General features: G+C 35.9%; 1 protein-coding gene across 1 annotated transcript in view; it reads right to left on the bottom strand.

Moving 5' to 3' along the window:
- LOC126818032 (dual oxidase 1) overlaps positions 1–16,290 on the bottom strand; it is a 43,923-nt gene extending 27,633 nt beyond the window's left edge. The window contains exons 1-10 of the mRNA XM_056100290.1: positions 16,259–16,290; positions 11,457–11,497; positions 9,777–9,938; positions 8,494–8,681; positions 7,560–7,779; positions 6,319–6,485; positions 3,596–3,692; positions 2,411–2,558; positions 1,203–1,317; positions 362–464 (exon numbers count right to left, since the gene is read on the bottom strand). Of these exons, the coding sequence (XP_055956265.1) occupies positions 362–464; positions 1,203–1,317; positions 2,411–2,558; positions 3,596–3,692; positions 6,319–6,485; positions 7,560–7,779; positions 8,494–8,681; positions 9,777–9,938; positions 11,457–11,497; positions 16,259–16,290 (1,273 nt within the window). The remainder of the gene's footprint in view (positions 1–361; positions 465–1,202; positions 1,318–2,410; positions 2,559–3,595; positions 3,693–6,318; positions 6,486–7,559; positions 7,780–8,493; positions 8,682–9,776; positions 9,939–11,456; positions 11,498–16,258) is intronic.
- Between the last annotated feature and the right edge of the window lie 341 nt (positions 16,291–16,631).

Genomic DNA, 16,631 nt, shown 5'->3' on the forward strand with positions numbered 1-16,631 from the left:
GGATGGTGCTGCCAATAAGAATGGGTATAATCTTTCAATGGGCTTTATTTTATTTAATTGTTTCGGTTTTGTACTCTTAATCAAATGTTTGATAGTAAATTGGAGTAGCATCTTATGATGATGCTCCAATCGACAAATTCCAACTGTCATGAACATTTTTATGTGAACATCAACATTTTTTCTTACTATCCAATTGACTAAACATTGTTCCTTGCCATACCCGCCATCCCACACCATTGGCAGGGGGAAAGTAGGCTGAAACATCCCGAAGAGTTTTCTAGACCAACACAAGGATCGAACTGGCGACCTCCTCAGTAATATCCACAGAGCCACCATGGCTCCTTACACGATTTGTACTAACCTCGTAAATCTTCCACAATAATATGGTCTTCTTTTTCTGATAAAGTTGATATCATACCTAATACAACACCATCTACACCCGGTTGTTGTGTATCTAATGGTTCCTACAATTAAATAATTCAAACTATAAGAAACAACAATCTATACCATGGAGTATAACTTTATTATTCCATTACAATTTGAATGGAGCATGCTACATCAATGTACATCAAGCAATATAAACATCATGTGAGACTAGAGAGAGAAATGTACACTAGCCATAAAGAGAGAGAGAGAGAGAGAGAGAGAGTGAGAGAGAGAGAGAGAAATGCGGTTTAACGTCCACTCGACACAAACTAGGTCATTTCGGGACTAACATATGGTCTTTAGCAGTGGGAAGAAACCGGAGGACCCGGAGAAAACCCATGAGGTTGGACAGGCGACCCTACTCCTTGCCACGTACAACCGGGGATTCGAAACCACGCCAGTCGACTCAATGACAGACTTTAAGATACAGCGCGTGCACGCTAACCATTCAGCCATCCAACCCCCCCACTAGCCATAAACTAGATAATTTAGGGTCTAACACATGGTGCACGGAGCAGTAGAAGGAAATTAGAGGTACTGGAGAAAACCCACGAGGATGGGCAGACGACCCTACTCCTCATAAGTTTGGGATAAAAACCACACAAATTCACTCATTGACAGACCTCATCATCCAAAGTGTATGCATTAGACCACTCGCCTATGCTAATTAACAGTCCAGATCCCTACCAACAGGACTACTGAAGGTTAATCTTGGGTGCAATTTAATTTAATCAAATAAAATTATTCTAACAATTTGTTTAAAAACCCCAACTTACTTGTGAATTCCAGTAAGATGTACACACACGAATACCGTTAAAATTCTCTCTGTGTCCTAATGCAGCGGTAACAGAATTAGTAGTATTTACACAGTTACCATTGTCAAGAATTCTCCTATAATACCATATTATACAACAAATAAATAGAAATGAAATGAAATGAAATGGGGTTTAACGTCCTACTGTTCTGCTCCTATACTGGGCTAATGAAAACGGGCATACGCCATACAGTGTGCTATGAGGGAAATTTTGCCCGGGCAGCGGCACTATCGACTACTCTTATATCGAATTCCAACTGCCAGGGGATCTTTTACGTGCATTCCAATATATACATGGGACCTCTGTTTTTCGTTTCATCCGAAGGACTAGTCAGCTGTCCTTGCCAGGCCCTCCATCCTGCATCACTGACAAGGGGGAACCACGCCGGAAAATCCGGATGAACTTTCTCGGCCAATGCAGGGATCGAACACCCGACCTCCAGGCTAGCGAGCCAGTGTCTTACCCACTTAGCCACGTGATCCCCCAAATAAATAGATACATCTATGTTAGTATATTCTCTTTTAAACATACATTATGTAAGAGCTAAATCTTCAGGCCTGAAATGTTACCTAAATTATTAATTAGACATTAATTAACTTATCCAGACCATAATCAACTCTCAATGTTATCGCTAGCCTGCAATATTTACTGGATTAGGATCCCATTTGCAGGGATCGAAAACGCGTCTCACCTACTTAGCCACCATGGCTCCAGAAGAAGAAAGACAAGCAAATGCAATACGTGATGCACAACATACAGAGAGAGAGAAATGGGGTTTAACGTCCACTCGACACAAACTAGGTCATTTCGGGACTAACATATGGTTTAATTTTATTTCAATAATTCGCTTGCGCATAGGGGTCTTTAGCAATGGGAGGTAACCGGAGGACCCGGAGAAAACCCACGAGGTTGGACAGGCGAACCTACTCCTTTTCACGTACAACCGGGGATTCGAAACCATGCCAGTCGACTCAATGACAGACTTTATGATACAGCGCGCGCACGCTAACCATTCAGCCATCCAACCCCCCGATGCACAACATATACTACATGTATATAAACCTAAAATTTTCACGTTCTTGTTCAATCTAGTTGTTCAATGAAATGTTTTTTTAGTATACTATATATAATTTTTGTCCCTTTTCTAAATATAATATTTTAAAACATACCTAGTTATTATACCAGAGGGCACTAAAGTATGACCAAATCTTAATGCTGCTGTCTGGAATTCCTGAGAAATACCTGGATGTATGTTTGGGTCATAGCCTTGCTGATATTTCAGAGTAAGGTCTACCTGTGAAGTGCCATTAGTATTCCCTAGTGTAAAACAAATTGAAAAAAATGAAAAGAAAGGTGGGGGCATGGGGTGGGGCTGATAGAATGGTTACTATAAGAATGGTTACTATAAGAATGGTTACTATAAAGATATACCAAAAGTGAAAAGTACTGCGGATTGTGATTATAAAAAAAGCCACTGTTGCCAGGGAAGATACGCCCACATTTTGCAAGAAACGGATAGAGAGCTAGCTAAAAAAAAAGAAGCGATTTTTCGAACAATCAGGGGCCATAATCCAGGAAGTTATGGTCTGAAATGCGCGAATATTGAAAGGGACTGAGATATTTGGGATATAAAGATATATTTTAAATTTCAAAATAATCAGATGAAAATTGTGACTTCTAGAGTGTCCACAACCTTGGTATTACATACTTTTACACTATTTGTGTATACGTACACATGAAAATGTGGGCCTATAAAAATTCAATTAACGGTGACATGCAGGAAAGAAAAATATCTGTTCAAATTAAATGTAGGAATAGGCTACAATGTTAGCCATTCCAACAAATCTACTGCAATGGCTATCTGGATTTTTAAAAATTGATCTTGAATTATCCTTTGACTAAAATACATCCCAAATAGAAATTCAAAATTTCTGAGACACAAATAATGATTAATTTAAACGATTGTTTGAAAGGATGTCAACACCCTTCAGGTCAAATATTACCAATAAAGGTCAAAGTGTAGTCTGAAAACGTGAATATTTATTTCAATTTTGTGAGTACTGTACAATGTACAATATAGGGTGGTATCCTTTAATCAAGGATCATAAGTCAGGGGCAATAACTGTGGAAATGATTGTAAGGATGCGACTGGAATCACCAGGAATGATGTTTAGCTCAATACAAATTATTTCTGAAACATGTTAAAATACGTATCTGTGTAGATTGAGTATGTGTACGATAATGTACTTTTATCAGTCTTACTTTTTTGAAAATGCTCAAAAATGATAGGGACCATCATTACCCTGATGCTAACTGTTCCTTACTGCTATTTATAGTAGGTACATAATAACTACCTTTATTTACGTATGGTGGAATTTTTGTGAAAGTTGCATTCGCCTGATCACTTGAAATGCTTAACCATCTTGGTAACCAATCGTACATCACAATTTTCTGAAATCAAAATTATCTTAAATTATTAATCATCATAATCTATACAATACATTTAATTTTCATGTATGTAAATTCTGTCACATGATTTCTAAACAAGATAAGAAAATCCATAAAATTTAAATGGATTCTTCCTCACACTAAAATGTAAACTCTTTTGAGGAAAACATGCTGGTGAATATAGAGTGAGGCCAAAATCAATTTTTGGCTTGCCTAAAGAGAGAGAGAGAGAAATGGGGTTTAACGTCCACACGACACAAACTAGGTCATTTTGGGACTAACATATGGTTCAATTTTATTTCCATAATTCGCTTGCGCTTAGGGGTCTTTAGCAGTGGTAAACCCACGAGGTTGGACAGACGACCCTACTCCTTGTCACATACAACCGGGGGAATTGAAACCACGCCAGTTGACTCAATGACAGACTTTATGATACAGCCCGCATGTGCTAACCATTCAGCCTTCCAACCCCCCACTTGCCTAAAGAAGGGATTTACAGTTTTAAAGCAAGTAAAAAAAACCCAATGAAACAATAGATTGTTCAAATCAATATATTTTCGATATAATTATTTTGGGATATTAGGTGATCTTCTTGAATAAAACATGTATTATGTAAGAGCTAAATCTTCCTATTCAACGTCTTTATTTTGCCATCAAATGTTATGTAAATTATTATTTAGACATTTATTCACATGGCAAGCCTATAATCAACTCTCTAGAACATCAAATGGAGGAGATTTTAACAGATGAAACCAGCGGCTGCCAGGCAGGATACGCCCACATTTTCGAGAAAACATGCTGAAACGAAAGTGATTTTTCCTACAATCAAGGGCCATAATTCAGGAAATTACAATTCGATATGCGCAAATATCGAAAGGAACCGAGATCTTTGGGTTATAAACTTACATTTCAATCAACAAAATCGGATAAAAATTGTGACCTCTATAGGGTCCACAACCTTGATATACCATATTTTTACGCAATTTGAGAACGAGGGGCGGCCATTTTGTCTGTCAGTTTTGGGCGATTTTCACGAAATTCGAACTCAGCCGTCCTTGGGGTGTAACAGTGATATAATAATACGTTTTTTTAAATCGGATAAAAATTATGACCTTTATGAACAATCAGGGGGCATAATTCAGGAAGTTACAGTCCGATATGCACGAATATCGAAAGGAACCAAGATCTTTGGGTTATAAACTTACATTTCAAGTTTCAACAAAATTGGATAAAAATTGATATACCATATTTTTACGCTATTTGAGAACGAACGGTGGCCATTTTGTCTGTTAGTTTTGGCCGATTTTCACGAAATTTGAACTCAGTCGTCCTTAGGGTATAACGGTAATATAATAAAACGTTTTTTTAAATCAGATAAAAATTATGACACGATTTTTCGTACAATCAGGGGCCATAATTCAGGAAGTTACGGTCCCATATGCGCGAATATCGAAAAGAACCGAGATCTTTGGGTTATAAACTTACATTTCAAGTTTCAACAAAATCGGATAAAAATTGTGACCTCTATAGGGTCCATAACCTTGATATACCATATTTTTACGCAATTTGAGAACGAACGGCGGCCATTTTGTCTGTCAGTTTTGGGTCGATTTTCACGAAATTCGAACTCAGTTGCCCTTAGGGTGTAACGGTGATATAATAATACGTTTTTTTAAATAGGATAAAAATTATGACCTCTATAGGGTCCACAAACTAAAAACGCGATTTTTCATACAATCAGGGGCCATAATTCAGGAAGTTACGTTCCGATATTCACGAATATCGAAAGGAACCGAGATCTTTGGGTTAAAAGCATACATTTCAAGTTTAAACCAAATCGGATAAAAATTGTGACCTCTACAGTGTTCACAAGCTAAAAACGTGATTTTTCGTACAATCAGGGGCCATAATCCATGAAATAACAATCCGATACATGCCAATATCGAAAGGAACCAAGATCTTGGGGTGATAAACCTATATTTCAAGTTTCATTGAAATCGGATAAAAATTGTGACCTGTAGACTGTTCACAAACATTTGTGGACGGACAGGGGCGACGACAATATACGTCCACATGAAAATGTGGGCGTATAAAAACTGTCACCATTTCAAAATGGCGAAATGAGGCCAAGTCTCAAATAACAAGTACCGTTGTTACAATAATATACAATCTAAGCCACATTGTGTCAAAACTTTAAACAGTGATAACTTCGCTCAAAATAAAGTAATTTGAATAAAATTTTCAATATTCTTATTTTGCATTATCTATTTTTGAATTATTATAGCAAGAACTGCCAGCCAGCTCTGTATCTCAAATCTTACATAATGTGTCTTTATAATGTTAATAAATCTTTCACAAAAGACAAATAACAGACCAGATTCCATTAGTTTTAAATGATACTGAAAATCTATTTCGCATACCCTTGAAAAACTATTAGAATTTGAATATTCGAATACTGGTATTTTTGTTGTCTCTATAATCTCTTATCTATTGAAAGATCAAAAGATCAAAATAATAATAGGCCTACATTACATTACAATACATTACGGCTCAGGAAAAGAATGAATAAATTGTTATAATATTAGTCTCAAAATAACCTAAATAGAGTAGTTTACATTAAAAACACTACCTGATGGTGAGCAATCACCTCTTGTCTTGCTCGATTAAACAGTTGTTCATCATTCCAAGATGGATGTTGAATTTTTAATCTTTCAGCTACTATATTATGCCATCTAAACCATATAACACCAAAAGTCAATAACATTGGATTTTCATTACCTCTTGGATTACCCAGACCTGTGCATAAATATAGGTAAATAGTATGTTAAGTAGAATAATAAAAAGTTAATTATTATGTGAGAATCTTATCAAATTCCAAGAACACCTTTAAATTTTACTTATAATTTGATAAGAGCAAATACAATTATACCATGTGATCAGTTAATTAGGTGGTATTCTTAACATATTATACCATGTGTTCAGTTAATTAGGTGGTTTTCTTAACATATTCACTTTAAATTAACAAATATTAAACTATTCTCTATATTATTCACTTTAAATTAACAAATATTAAACTATTCTCTATATCATTCACTTTAAATTAACAAATATTAAACTATTCTCTATATCATTTACTTTAAATTAACATTAGTCCCGAAATGACCTGTGTCTAGTGGACGTTAAACCCCATTTCTCTCTCTCTCTCTTTTAAATTAAAAAGTATTAAACTATTATCTATATTATTCACTTTAAATTAACAAATATTAAACTATTCTCTATGCCATTCACTTTAAATTAACAAATAACTATTTCTATATCATTCCCTTTTAATTAACAAATATTCTCTATATCATTCACTTTAAATTAACAAATATTAAACTATTCTCCATGTTATTCACTTTAAATTAACCAATATTAAACTATTCTCTATTCAAAAAATAAATGTAGTTTGTATGGATTAAGAATAACTATTTAAGCTTCCAATATTATTCAAAGCACAATCTTTAGGTCATATAAAAAAAATATTCTGGTAATTCACTTAAAAAGGGCCGCATGACCAGTTTTTATTAAAATAAATAAAAAATAAAAAGAGCCTTATTAACCCCTGTTAAAACCCCTGTAAGAAAATTGGTAAAATTGCAGTAAAATTTCAATATTTTCAACAAATCTTTCAAAGGGACCCGAAACAAATTCAAATATGGCTGAAATGTGGTATAGGCTCATTTATCAAGTACGCAATCCTCATAAATGATACTGACAATCATAAATGATACTGGATAATCACACCTTCCTGTTAAACAACATGAGAACCAGAATATTTTTTTTGTACGGCCTTACATACATTTACATTTGATTGAATAAGAAACTTACGATAAAATCTATTAACAGGTTTGAGTTTATGTTCTCTAGGAGGTGGTGGATTAGCCATTGGTAAACGGATGGAGTTCTTAACTGGGAAGCTTTCAGAAATAGGCATACTCTCATCATTTGACAAAAGTTTCCCATCTTTAAATGATCTTAATGTGTCAGTCCATGCTTTAGATGTGCCATACATTAATCCACCATCTATATATGGTGTTATTTCATTTAGCTGAAACAAGGATAAAAAAAATCAAGGAAAATAATTGTTGGTGTATATTGTTGGGCAATAACTATGTGAATAATTAACAAAATGAAATGAGCTTTAATGTCCTACTGTTCTGTTCAGACTGGGCTAATGAAGTGTGCTATGAGGTAAATTTTGCATGGACAGCGGTGCTAGGCCTACTTTTACATCAAATTGCAGCTGCCAAAGGCACTTTTTTGTGCATACTAATGAGACCCTCTGTTCTGCACCACTGACAAGGGGGAACCAAGCCGGAAAATCCTGATGACCTGTCTTTGTCAACACAGGGATCGAACATCTACATAATGAGCCACTGTGACTCCATAATAGTTAACGGAATTCATTCAAAATATCATGGACATAAACCCTGATGCCATGTTTCTATAAAATCGACTGAAAAGTGTAGAATCTGTTGTTCACAAGACAGTGGGATTGACAATATACGTAGTCGCAGTGACTTGCATAGAGTGGGGCAGATGAGTGATGGCCCCAGGAATCTAATAAAAAAATTTGAAATTTGAAATTATAATTTTAATAAAAGGTTTATTTCTTCTGTGTTTACATATCTAAAACATCTTCCTTGGAGCATACAATCACAGAGTTGATGCCAGGCATCGCCAACTCTCTTCATGACACTGTGTCCATGGTAAATGTTGGCTTATATAACAAAAAGACACATATTAATATATTGCTATATACCTGTTGTCGAGGATTATTGGGGGAATAGCCTGTTCTTTGATCAAATCTAGTTCGTAACAATGGCATCTTAATATCACCTTTACCACCTTGATCATAGATAGGATGACCTTTATAAACATCAATATTGATGAACTCTCTTGGACAACCAGGACGCTGTGAATCCATGATTTCTTCCACCACTTGTTGCCCTGGAAATGTTACAAAACATATGTTTCACAGAATGAAAACTTTAAAAGTAGCTTGGAAAATCTCTTCCAAAATAACATTAAGCTGTAAATAGGTATATTATCTAAATTTAAGTCTATTACGTTCATGTCAAAAAAATGGTCTGAAATTGAATCTTTAATTCAGGGGCAAATAACTCATCCAAAACCGATTGTCTATCAGATAGATGAGAAACAACAACGACTAAAGGTTAGATCCAATTTCACTACCCTGCATTCTATCAACCTGTAGCAATACTCGCTAATTCTCACTTCTTAGCAGTGATCCTCAACCAGTGTGCCGCAGCTTCCTAAGTGTGCCTCGGTATTTTAAACAGCACACTAAGAAAATGCGAAAAACCACATGATTCCAATTGAGTATTCACTGTTATTCATAGCTGTGTTTTTCTATATTTAGTTTGAGTTATTCTATGTGTCTATGACTAGTCTGTGTCCACGGTTGTAGTCCGTCTGACTTACCATGTTTTTATTTTGCAAAATTCAAATATTTTTTCATATATACTTAGCCATGTGTGCCGCTAATTTTTCATGTGTTCCAAGGTGTGCTGTTGGTGAAAAAAGGTTGAGAACCACTGTGTTAGATAATCAAGTCTATGACACAAAGTCTGTTAAAAATGTCCATGTGACAGAGATGGGAACTAGTCACAGAACCTTGAGTTCCAAGTCCCTGACTTTAGCACTGAATTGAGTCACAAGTCTTCACAAAGCCCATTATACAAGTCCTGTTCAAGTCGCAAGTGCATCAAATGTGTTGGCAATTTATGTTTATATGGCAAGTCAGAGTTATTTCCCCCCACAGGCACTAGAGTCCATATAGTCCTTTCAAGTATCGAGTTGTCACGACAGCTGAGCCCGAGTCAAGTAAATGTGACTAAGGTCAGACTTACAAGTCTCAGGACTTGAGTTCGCACCCTCTCATGTGACCCTTTTAACATCATGTGAACCTCTTAAGATAACATGAACGTTCTCAACGAGAAGCTAAGACTCCTACCTTGTCTATTTCAAATTAGAAAATTGAGTTTTTAGTTGAAAACCCTTAAAAAATATACATTTACTCACCAAAGAAGACCAGAAATGAATTGCGGCCCCTAACTGAAGCATTTCCCTGATCCCCACCATGAGCAAGATCACTAATACGAAATGGGTTAGGTCGTTTCTTTCCTGACAATTCAAAGACTCCATCATCATAAGCAACTGGTGATCGACGTAGTAGTTGACCATCTGAAATGGGAAAAAAAATGGCACACACCTATACAACACTCAAAAGATAGAATAACAAAATGTGTCCATTGGCATGGCATCAGTATAGTTTGCCCATAGTACTGTATTTTTTTTTCTCTCTTTTGTAAAGCTAAGGTTTTTGTACATGTATTCAGTGTGATAGTTCTTCAACTTTTATATAAATTACTGAATTTACTTCTTCTCAGTTATGATCAGATGTGAATGGTGGATATAAATTTGCTACCTTTTATAATAAAGGGAAACAACCCCTGAACATATTGTTGGAAGCAGACCACATATAATTTCTCCATTGACTTCAATGTTAATTCTGTTCTCTTTGTCCGACTCCAACATTGCCCCAAATTTTCGTTGGGTCGAACGCTTTTTACTACCGACAGAGCATCAAATGGTCATGTCTTTGTTTCAGATTTTGTATAGGTTGACCAGTGAAATTTGAAGTAAACCCATGCTACTATCCAACGTAACCAACCTCTTAACCCCGCCTCTAAATCAAGAACATTTACCAAAACCTGGCAGAAAGGGGAAAAACGGGGGAGAGAATAGCTATAAATAGATGGAACTACAGTGGGTACCGAGATGGTGGAATTTAATGGTGGTCTGCCGCCTGTTATCAACAGACTTCCTGCTCTCATTGATACTTTCTGTCAATACAATTTACAGGCAGATACAATTATAAATTGAGATCCATATAACTGAATAGGATTCTCCCCTCACCATGTCATGATATCCAATTTTCAACTTCTGTATGTTTAAGCCAATCAAGCATCCTCATATATAATATAACTAACATATATTTGTTGTGGTTACTATTCTGATGAATTATTGACAGTACTAGAGGAAATAAACGTGTTGTTCAAGGTAGAGAACTCTCTATATCTTAGCAGTTTTTAAACTGTTCTTTCAAATATAGACCTTAGACATAGTCTATGTGAGAATAAATATCATATCAATCCAAAAGTCCCGTGATAAATATACCGGTAAATGAGTAAATATTTACAGGAAACCATTGTTAGAAAGTGACTATTTATATAATTTATCAGGAAATAATTCAACTTTATCCTCAGATAAGATGTGTTGTTAAGCAGAAACTAGATGTAAAACAAATCATAATATAAGCATGCTGGTCAACAAATCCATTTGTTATATGTTAATGAATTAAAAGGCACATAAAGGGTGTGTGTCCTTACTTATGTTTATATACATATGAGGTTCCAAACACTCAGTGTGAATATGTTTTTGAAGTTGTGAAGTCGTTTAAACACTCATAACAGAATCATCTTTTAAATGGGGTTAAAGACAATGGTTCCTCATAATAAACGATCATATTGATAGCTGTTTTTATGTATTTATTTGGTGTGGGAGGGAGGTGTGCATAGTGCACCGCCACGGACCTATTTCTAACCATTCCTTATCATTTTTTTTTATAAAGATTTGATCTTTCTTTTATTTTGCTGTCTTCCTATACAGTATCTATTTTCATTAAATAATCACACAAACCTATAGCACCCCAGTCTGGATGAATGAGATTATTCCATACACTATTAGAATTAAATAATCACACAAACCTATAGCACCCCAGTCTGGATGAATGCGATTATTCTATATATTACTAGAATTAAATAAATCACACATACCTATAGCACCCCAGTCTGGATGAATGAGATTATTCTATATATTACTAGAATTAAATAAATCACACATACCTATAGCACCCCAGTCTGGATGAATGAGATTATTCTATATATTACTAGAATTAAATAAATCACACATACCTATAGCACCCCAGTCTGGATGAATGAGATTATTCTATATATTACTAGAATTAAATAAATCACACATACCTATAGCACCCCAGTCTGGATGAATGAGATTGTTGTAGTAACCATCTTGTGGGGTTAGCTCAGTCTCCTCTTCTTCCTGGGCTGTAAAATAAAAAAAATAATTCATAATTCCGATTGTGTACTGTTTCATCAAAATCGGAAAAAATGTGCCTGGGCATCATTACATGCTTAAAATTTACACTACATGTATTTGCGTACGTGAAACAGCCATTTTGTCGGCAGTTTCGGTCCGATTTTCACGAAATTCGGACTCAGCCATCACTATGGTGATATATTTAAACGGCTTGTTAAATCGGATAAAAATTGTGCCCTCTAGAGTGACCAAAACCAGGGTCCACCCATAATCAAATATGCACAAATATCGATTTTAACCGAGATCATTGGGCTATAAACATACACTTCAAGTTTCATCAAAATCGGATAAAAATTGTAAACTCTAGAGGGTTCATAACCTTGGTATTACATACTTTTATACTATTTGCGTACGAGGAGTGGCCATTTTGTCGAACAGTTTCGGTTCAATTTTCACGAAATTCGAATTCGACCCCCATTTTGGTGTAACGGTGATATATTTGAATGGTTTTTAAAATCGGATTAAAAATTGAGACCTATAGAGGATCCACAATTTTTTGTACTACCAGAGGTCATAATCCTCTCGTGTCCACAAGTTAAAAACATGATTTTTCATACAATCAGGGGCAATAATCCATGAAGTTAAGTCCGATATATGTTAATATCGAAAGAAAACGAGATCTTTAGGAGATAAACCTATATTTCAAGTTTCGTTAAAATCGGATACAAATTGTGACCTGTAGAGTGTCCACGAACAAATTGTGGACGGAAGGACAAGGGCGACGATAATATACTTCCACATGAATATGTAGGCGTATAAAAATCACGATTATTCTGAAAACAATATTGTACACTATTCTGATATGCCGGTTAAAAATCCACTTTCGATTTTTGGCTCAAAAATGTTAGCAAAAGTGGCCCCAAGGTCACTGTGGCTGTGGCGCATGAGTATTTCTACTCAAGAACTCATTATCACCAGGCCCGGTTCTTGTTGGTAGTAGGACGTACCGGTTTCAAAATAGGTCATTTCGGGACTAACATATGGTTCAGTGGGAGGAAACCGGGGGATCCGGAGAAAACCCAGGAGGTTGGACAGGCGACACTACTCCTTATCACGTACAACTGGGGGATCAAAACCACGCCAGTTGACTCAGTAACCTTATGATACAATGCGGTGGTTGGATGGCCCAATGTTTAGCACGTGCCGAGAAAGTTCATCACGATTTTCTGTCGTGGTTTCCCCTTGTCAGTGGTGCAGGACGGAGGGCCTGACAAGGACAGCTGTCTAGTAGTTCGGATGGTACGAAAAACCGAGGCCCCGTGTACACATTGGCATGCACGTAAAAGATCCCTTTCAGTTGGAATTCGATATAAGAGTAGGCCCTAGTGCCGCTGTCCGGGCACAATGTCATTATAGCACACTGTATGGCGTTTTGCACGTCTTTATTAGCCCAGTTAGGGTAGAACAGTAGGACGTTAAACCCCATTTCATTTCATTTAAGACATTTTATTTCAATATGTCCCTTTTTGAGTGGAGGCATCCGGAGAACAAACTTGTCGCACGCACATGATATATGACAGACTGAAAATGAGCAAAGTAATGATTTAGATCAGCGACACATTCCAAGTAGACGGAGTTAACCCAAGATTCATTATATTTCGTGTTTAAAAGTTTTTGTTATGTCACCCACCAATGAAAGTGTGGGTATTACTGATTAGAATATTAGAATACTATCAAGTTTAACAGGATATGATAAGATAGAGAAGGAAATACATTCTTATTAGTAAATTACATGTGCTAATGTGATTCATCGTCAGCTTTAATCAAATGGTAGCCTAGATAACCTCAATGTTGTAGTACCATATCATTTCAATTATATTTCTTTTAGGCTTTTCCTCATGGGCCATAAATTTGTTACTAGATTTTCTATTTTTATTTATTGTTTTTTGTTTATGTTTATATTCATATACATACGACTTTGTTTGCATATGGTTGGACAAGAAGGGGCCTTTGGGTATGGAATGGGGGTGGGGGGGGGCTTATTTTAGTTCTGGGGCCTTAATTGGGTCTTGAATTGCCGAGACTGTCAGACGCTAAATTTGCGCAGAAGCTAGAAACATCAGGATATACACTAGAAAGCACCATTTACCGCCCTAGAACACCCTACCCCATTAAAGTGGGAGCTCTTTACTGGGCCAGAGACAGGGACCCAGCCCCTAGTCAACCCCTGCCTTGAATATATTATCCAACGTTTCCATGTTCCCCACTTCTTAGAGATTTTATGTTATAATTATATTTACATGCTATCCAAAGAGGTGTGTCATAACATTATATATTATAGCATTTCTTATTAATCAAATTTATGACAACATTTACGAGCTTCGTCCTCGCCACTTTTTACGGGATACCTTAACCAACAGTGAATCGACTGATTCCATGTCAGACTTAAAGTAGCTAAGTCTCTAACTCAATATCATCAAAAATCTTCGACATTGAAAACACGAATTATTTGTCAATTCAAATCAACATTGGTCTTGTGATCTTACAGGGAAAAGATGGGCTTCTGATATCCAATATTCAAGACAAAATAAACATTTTACCATATGTACACGAATCGTGTACCATAATGCGTTTCAGCGCCATTTGGAACAAGGGACTCAAAGAACGCGGCTAGACATATTCCACAAGTCATGCCAAATGGTGACGCTATATTCTTATCTGGAGAGCATGCGTAATAAATATCCTCGGTGTAGACTGGAATAACCAGACGCTAAAGACTGTCATTCAATTGAGACTTCTGGCGTATTTCGCCGAACATAACTGATTAGAAATTACAGTAAAAACAGAAACGATTGAATGTAAATCAGTTTATATACATTCACATTACATTATTATATGCGTTGCGACCCATTTATGTCAATTTCTAGGTCCCAAATATTAGCGGTTTAGCTCCTTTAAATTAGTATACCTGTCACCCAGGGACATTTAATAACGAATGATACCACCTTTCTCATTAAATCTAACAAAACTTTGTCCTTCACGCTTTTAAAATATTTAATAAAATTCAGACTAATATTATCCCGCATTAGACCCATCTTGTATTTCTTAGGTCAAGAACATTTTCGGCAACGCTTTCATAACATATCATAACATTTAATTATATCGCATAGATATATTATGTTATTGTATGCTAATTATGCTTGGCTGCACCGCAATTCTTTACTACCCTTACTATATTTCACAGCGCATTTATTATTAACCGTTTTAAAATCTAGGTTAAATCCCTGTTTAATATATAGATACAACAAATAATGAATAGGACAGACTTAAAGGGACCATCCCGATTTTAACAGAGTCTCAGAAATAAATGTTCGAGTTCGTATGAAATTTAAGCGCCAAAATATAGAAGAATGGTGTATTTACCTTATCTCAAAATTTCAGCTCAATATTGGAAGTGAACGTCAAAACCGATTATCCTTACATGTAACATGTAACTCCTTTATTTCTACGTTGGGTGACCCGATAATCTATTGCCGTTCCTACACGTTATTTTTATAAAATAAAAATGTATCACGTTAGTTTCTCGGTCCAAAGTTAGAGGATTTAAGATCTTTCACTATGTAGATTTAAATGCCTTTACATGTGGTTTCCTATTGTCAGTGGTGCAGGACGGGGGGCCTGACAAAGATAGCTGTCTAGTCGTTCGGATTGGACGAAAAACCGAGGTCCCGTGTTTACATTGGCGTGCACGTAAAAGATCCCTTGGCAGTTGGAATTCGATATAAGAGTAGGCCATAGTGCCGCTATCTGGGCAAAATTTCCCTCATAGCACACTGTATGGCATATGCCTGACTTCATTAGCCCAGTCGGAGCAGAACAGTAGAACGTTAAACCTCATTTCATTTCATTTCCCTTACTTTATAACGTCCACAGCATGGTCAAAGTTAGAGGATTTAAGATCTTTAACCCAAAGTTAAGCAGTTTTATTCTCCAAAATATAATCGAGATTGGCCCTTTAAACCATTTTCATTCCTTGCATGCCTTCGTGTGTAATATACATTTTAACAGCTGAAAACGCTCGATAAAGAGCAGACCTCTAGTTTATGATTATGTGTGCATAACAGATTGAATTTAAGTTTTTATATATCCTTACACTTGTTATTCCTGATTTTTATTGTGGCATTTATTACCCCGACAATACGTCATGCGTCCAAGATCAGAATATTTATTATTTATATTGCTTGAATTACTCATAATCATCATTTCTGGATATATTTTCAAAATATATTTTGTATTTCCAAACATTCATTATACGTATATACATTAGTTATGCGAACGCCTCAAATTGGAAGTGGTATCAGGTCTTCTAGTTTAAATTTACATACCCTGTCTCTTCACGAGATCCTTTACTACTCATAGCCACGTGTCTGTTAGCTATGCGAAGTTCTCAATACAATGTGGTATCGAGTGTTCTAGAAAAGTAAGAATACTTATAGCAAGGATTTTGTCTTGAATTTCAGACGCCGCGGGAGGATGGGGAGGGGGTAGCTATGTGATTGTTTTTAGCTATATTAATATGCGCCTTTATGCTAATAATATAAAAAAGTAATACAAAATATTATGATAATTAACGACATAAAATAACTGGTTTTGAACAATGTCTTTCACTATGTAGATTTAAATGCCTTTACATGTGGTTTCCTATTGTCAGTGGTGCAGGACGGGGGGCCTGACAAAGATAGCTGTCTAGTCGTTCGG

The sequence above is a fragment of the Patella vulgata genome, chromosome 4, assembly GCF_932274485.2.
Source record: "Patella vulgata chromosome 4, xgPatVulg1.2, whole genome shotgun sequence".
Taxonomy (NCBI): Eukaryota; Metazoa; Mollusca; class Gastropoda; family Patellidae; genus Patella; species Patella vulgata.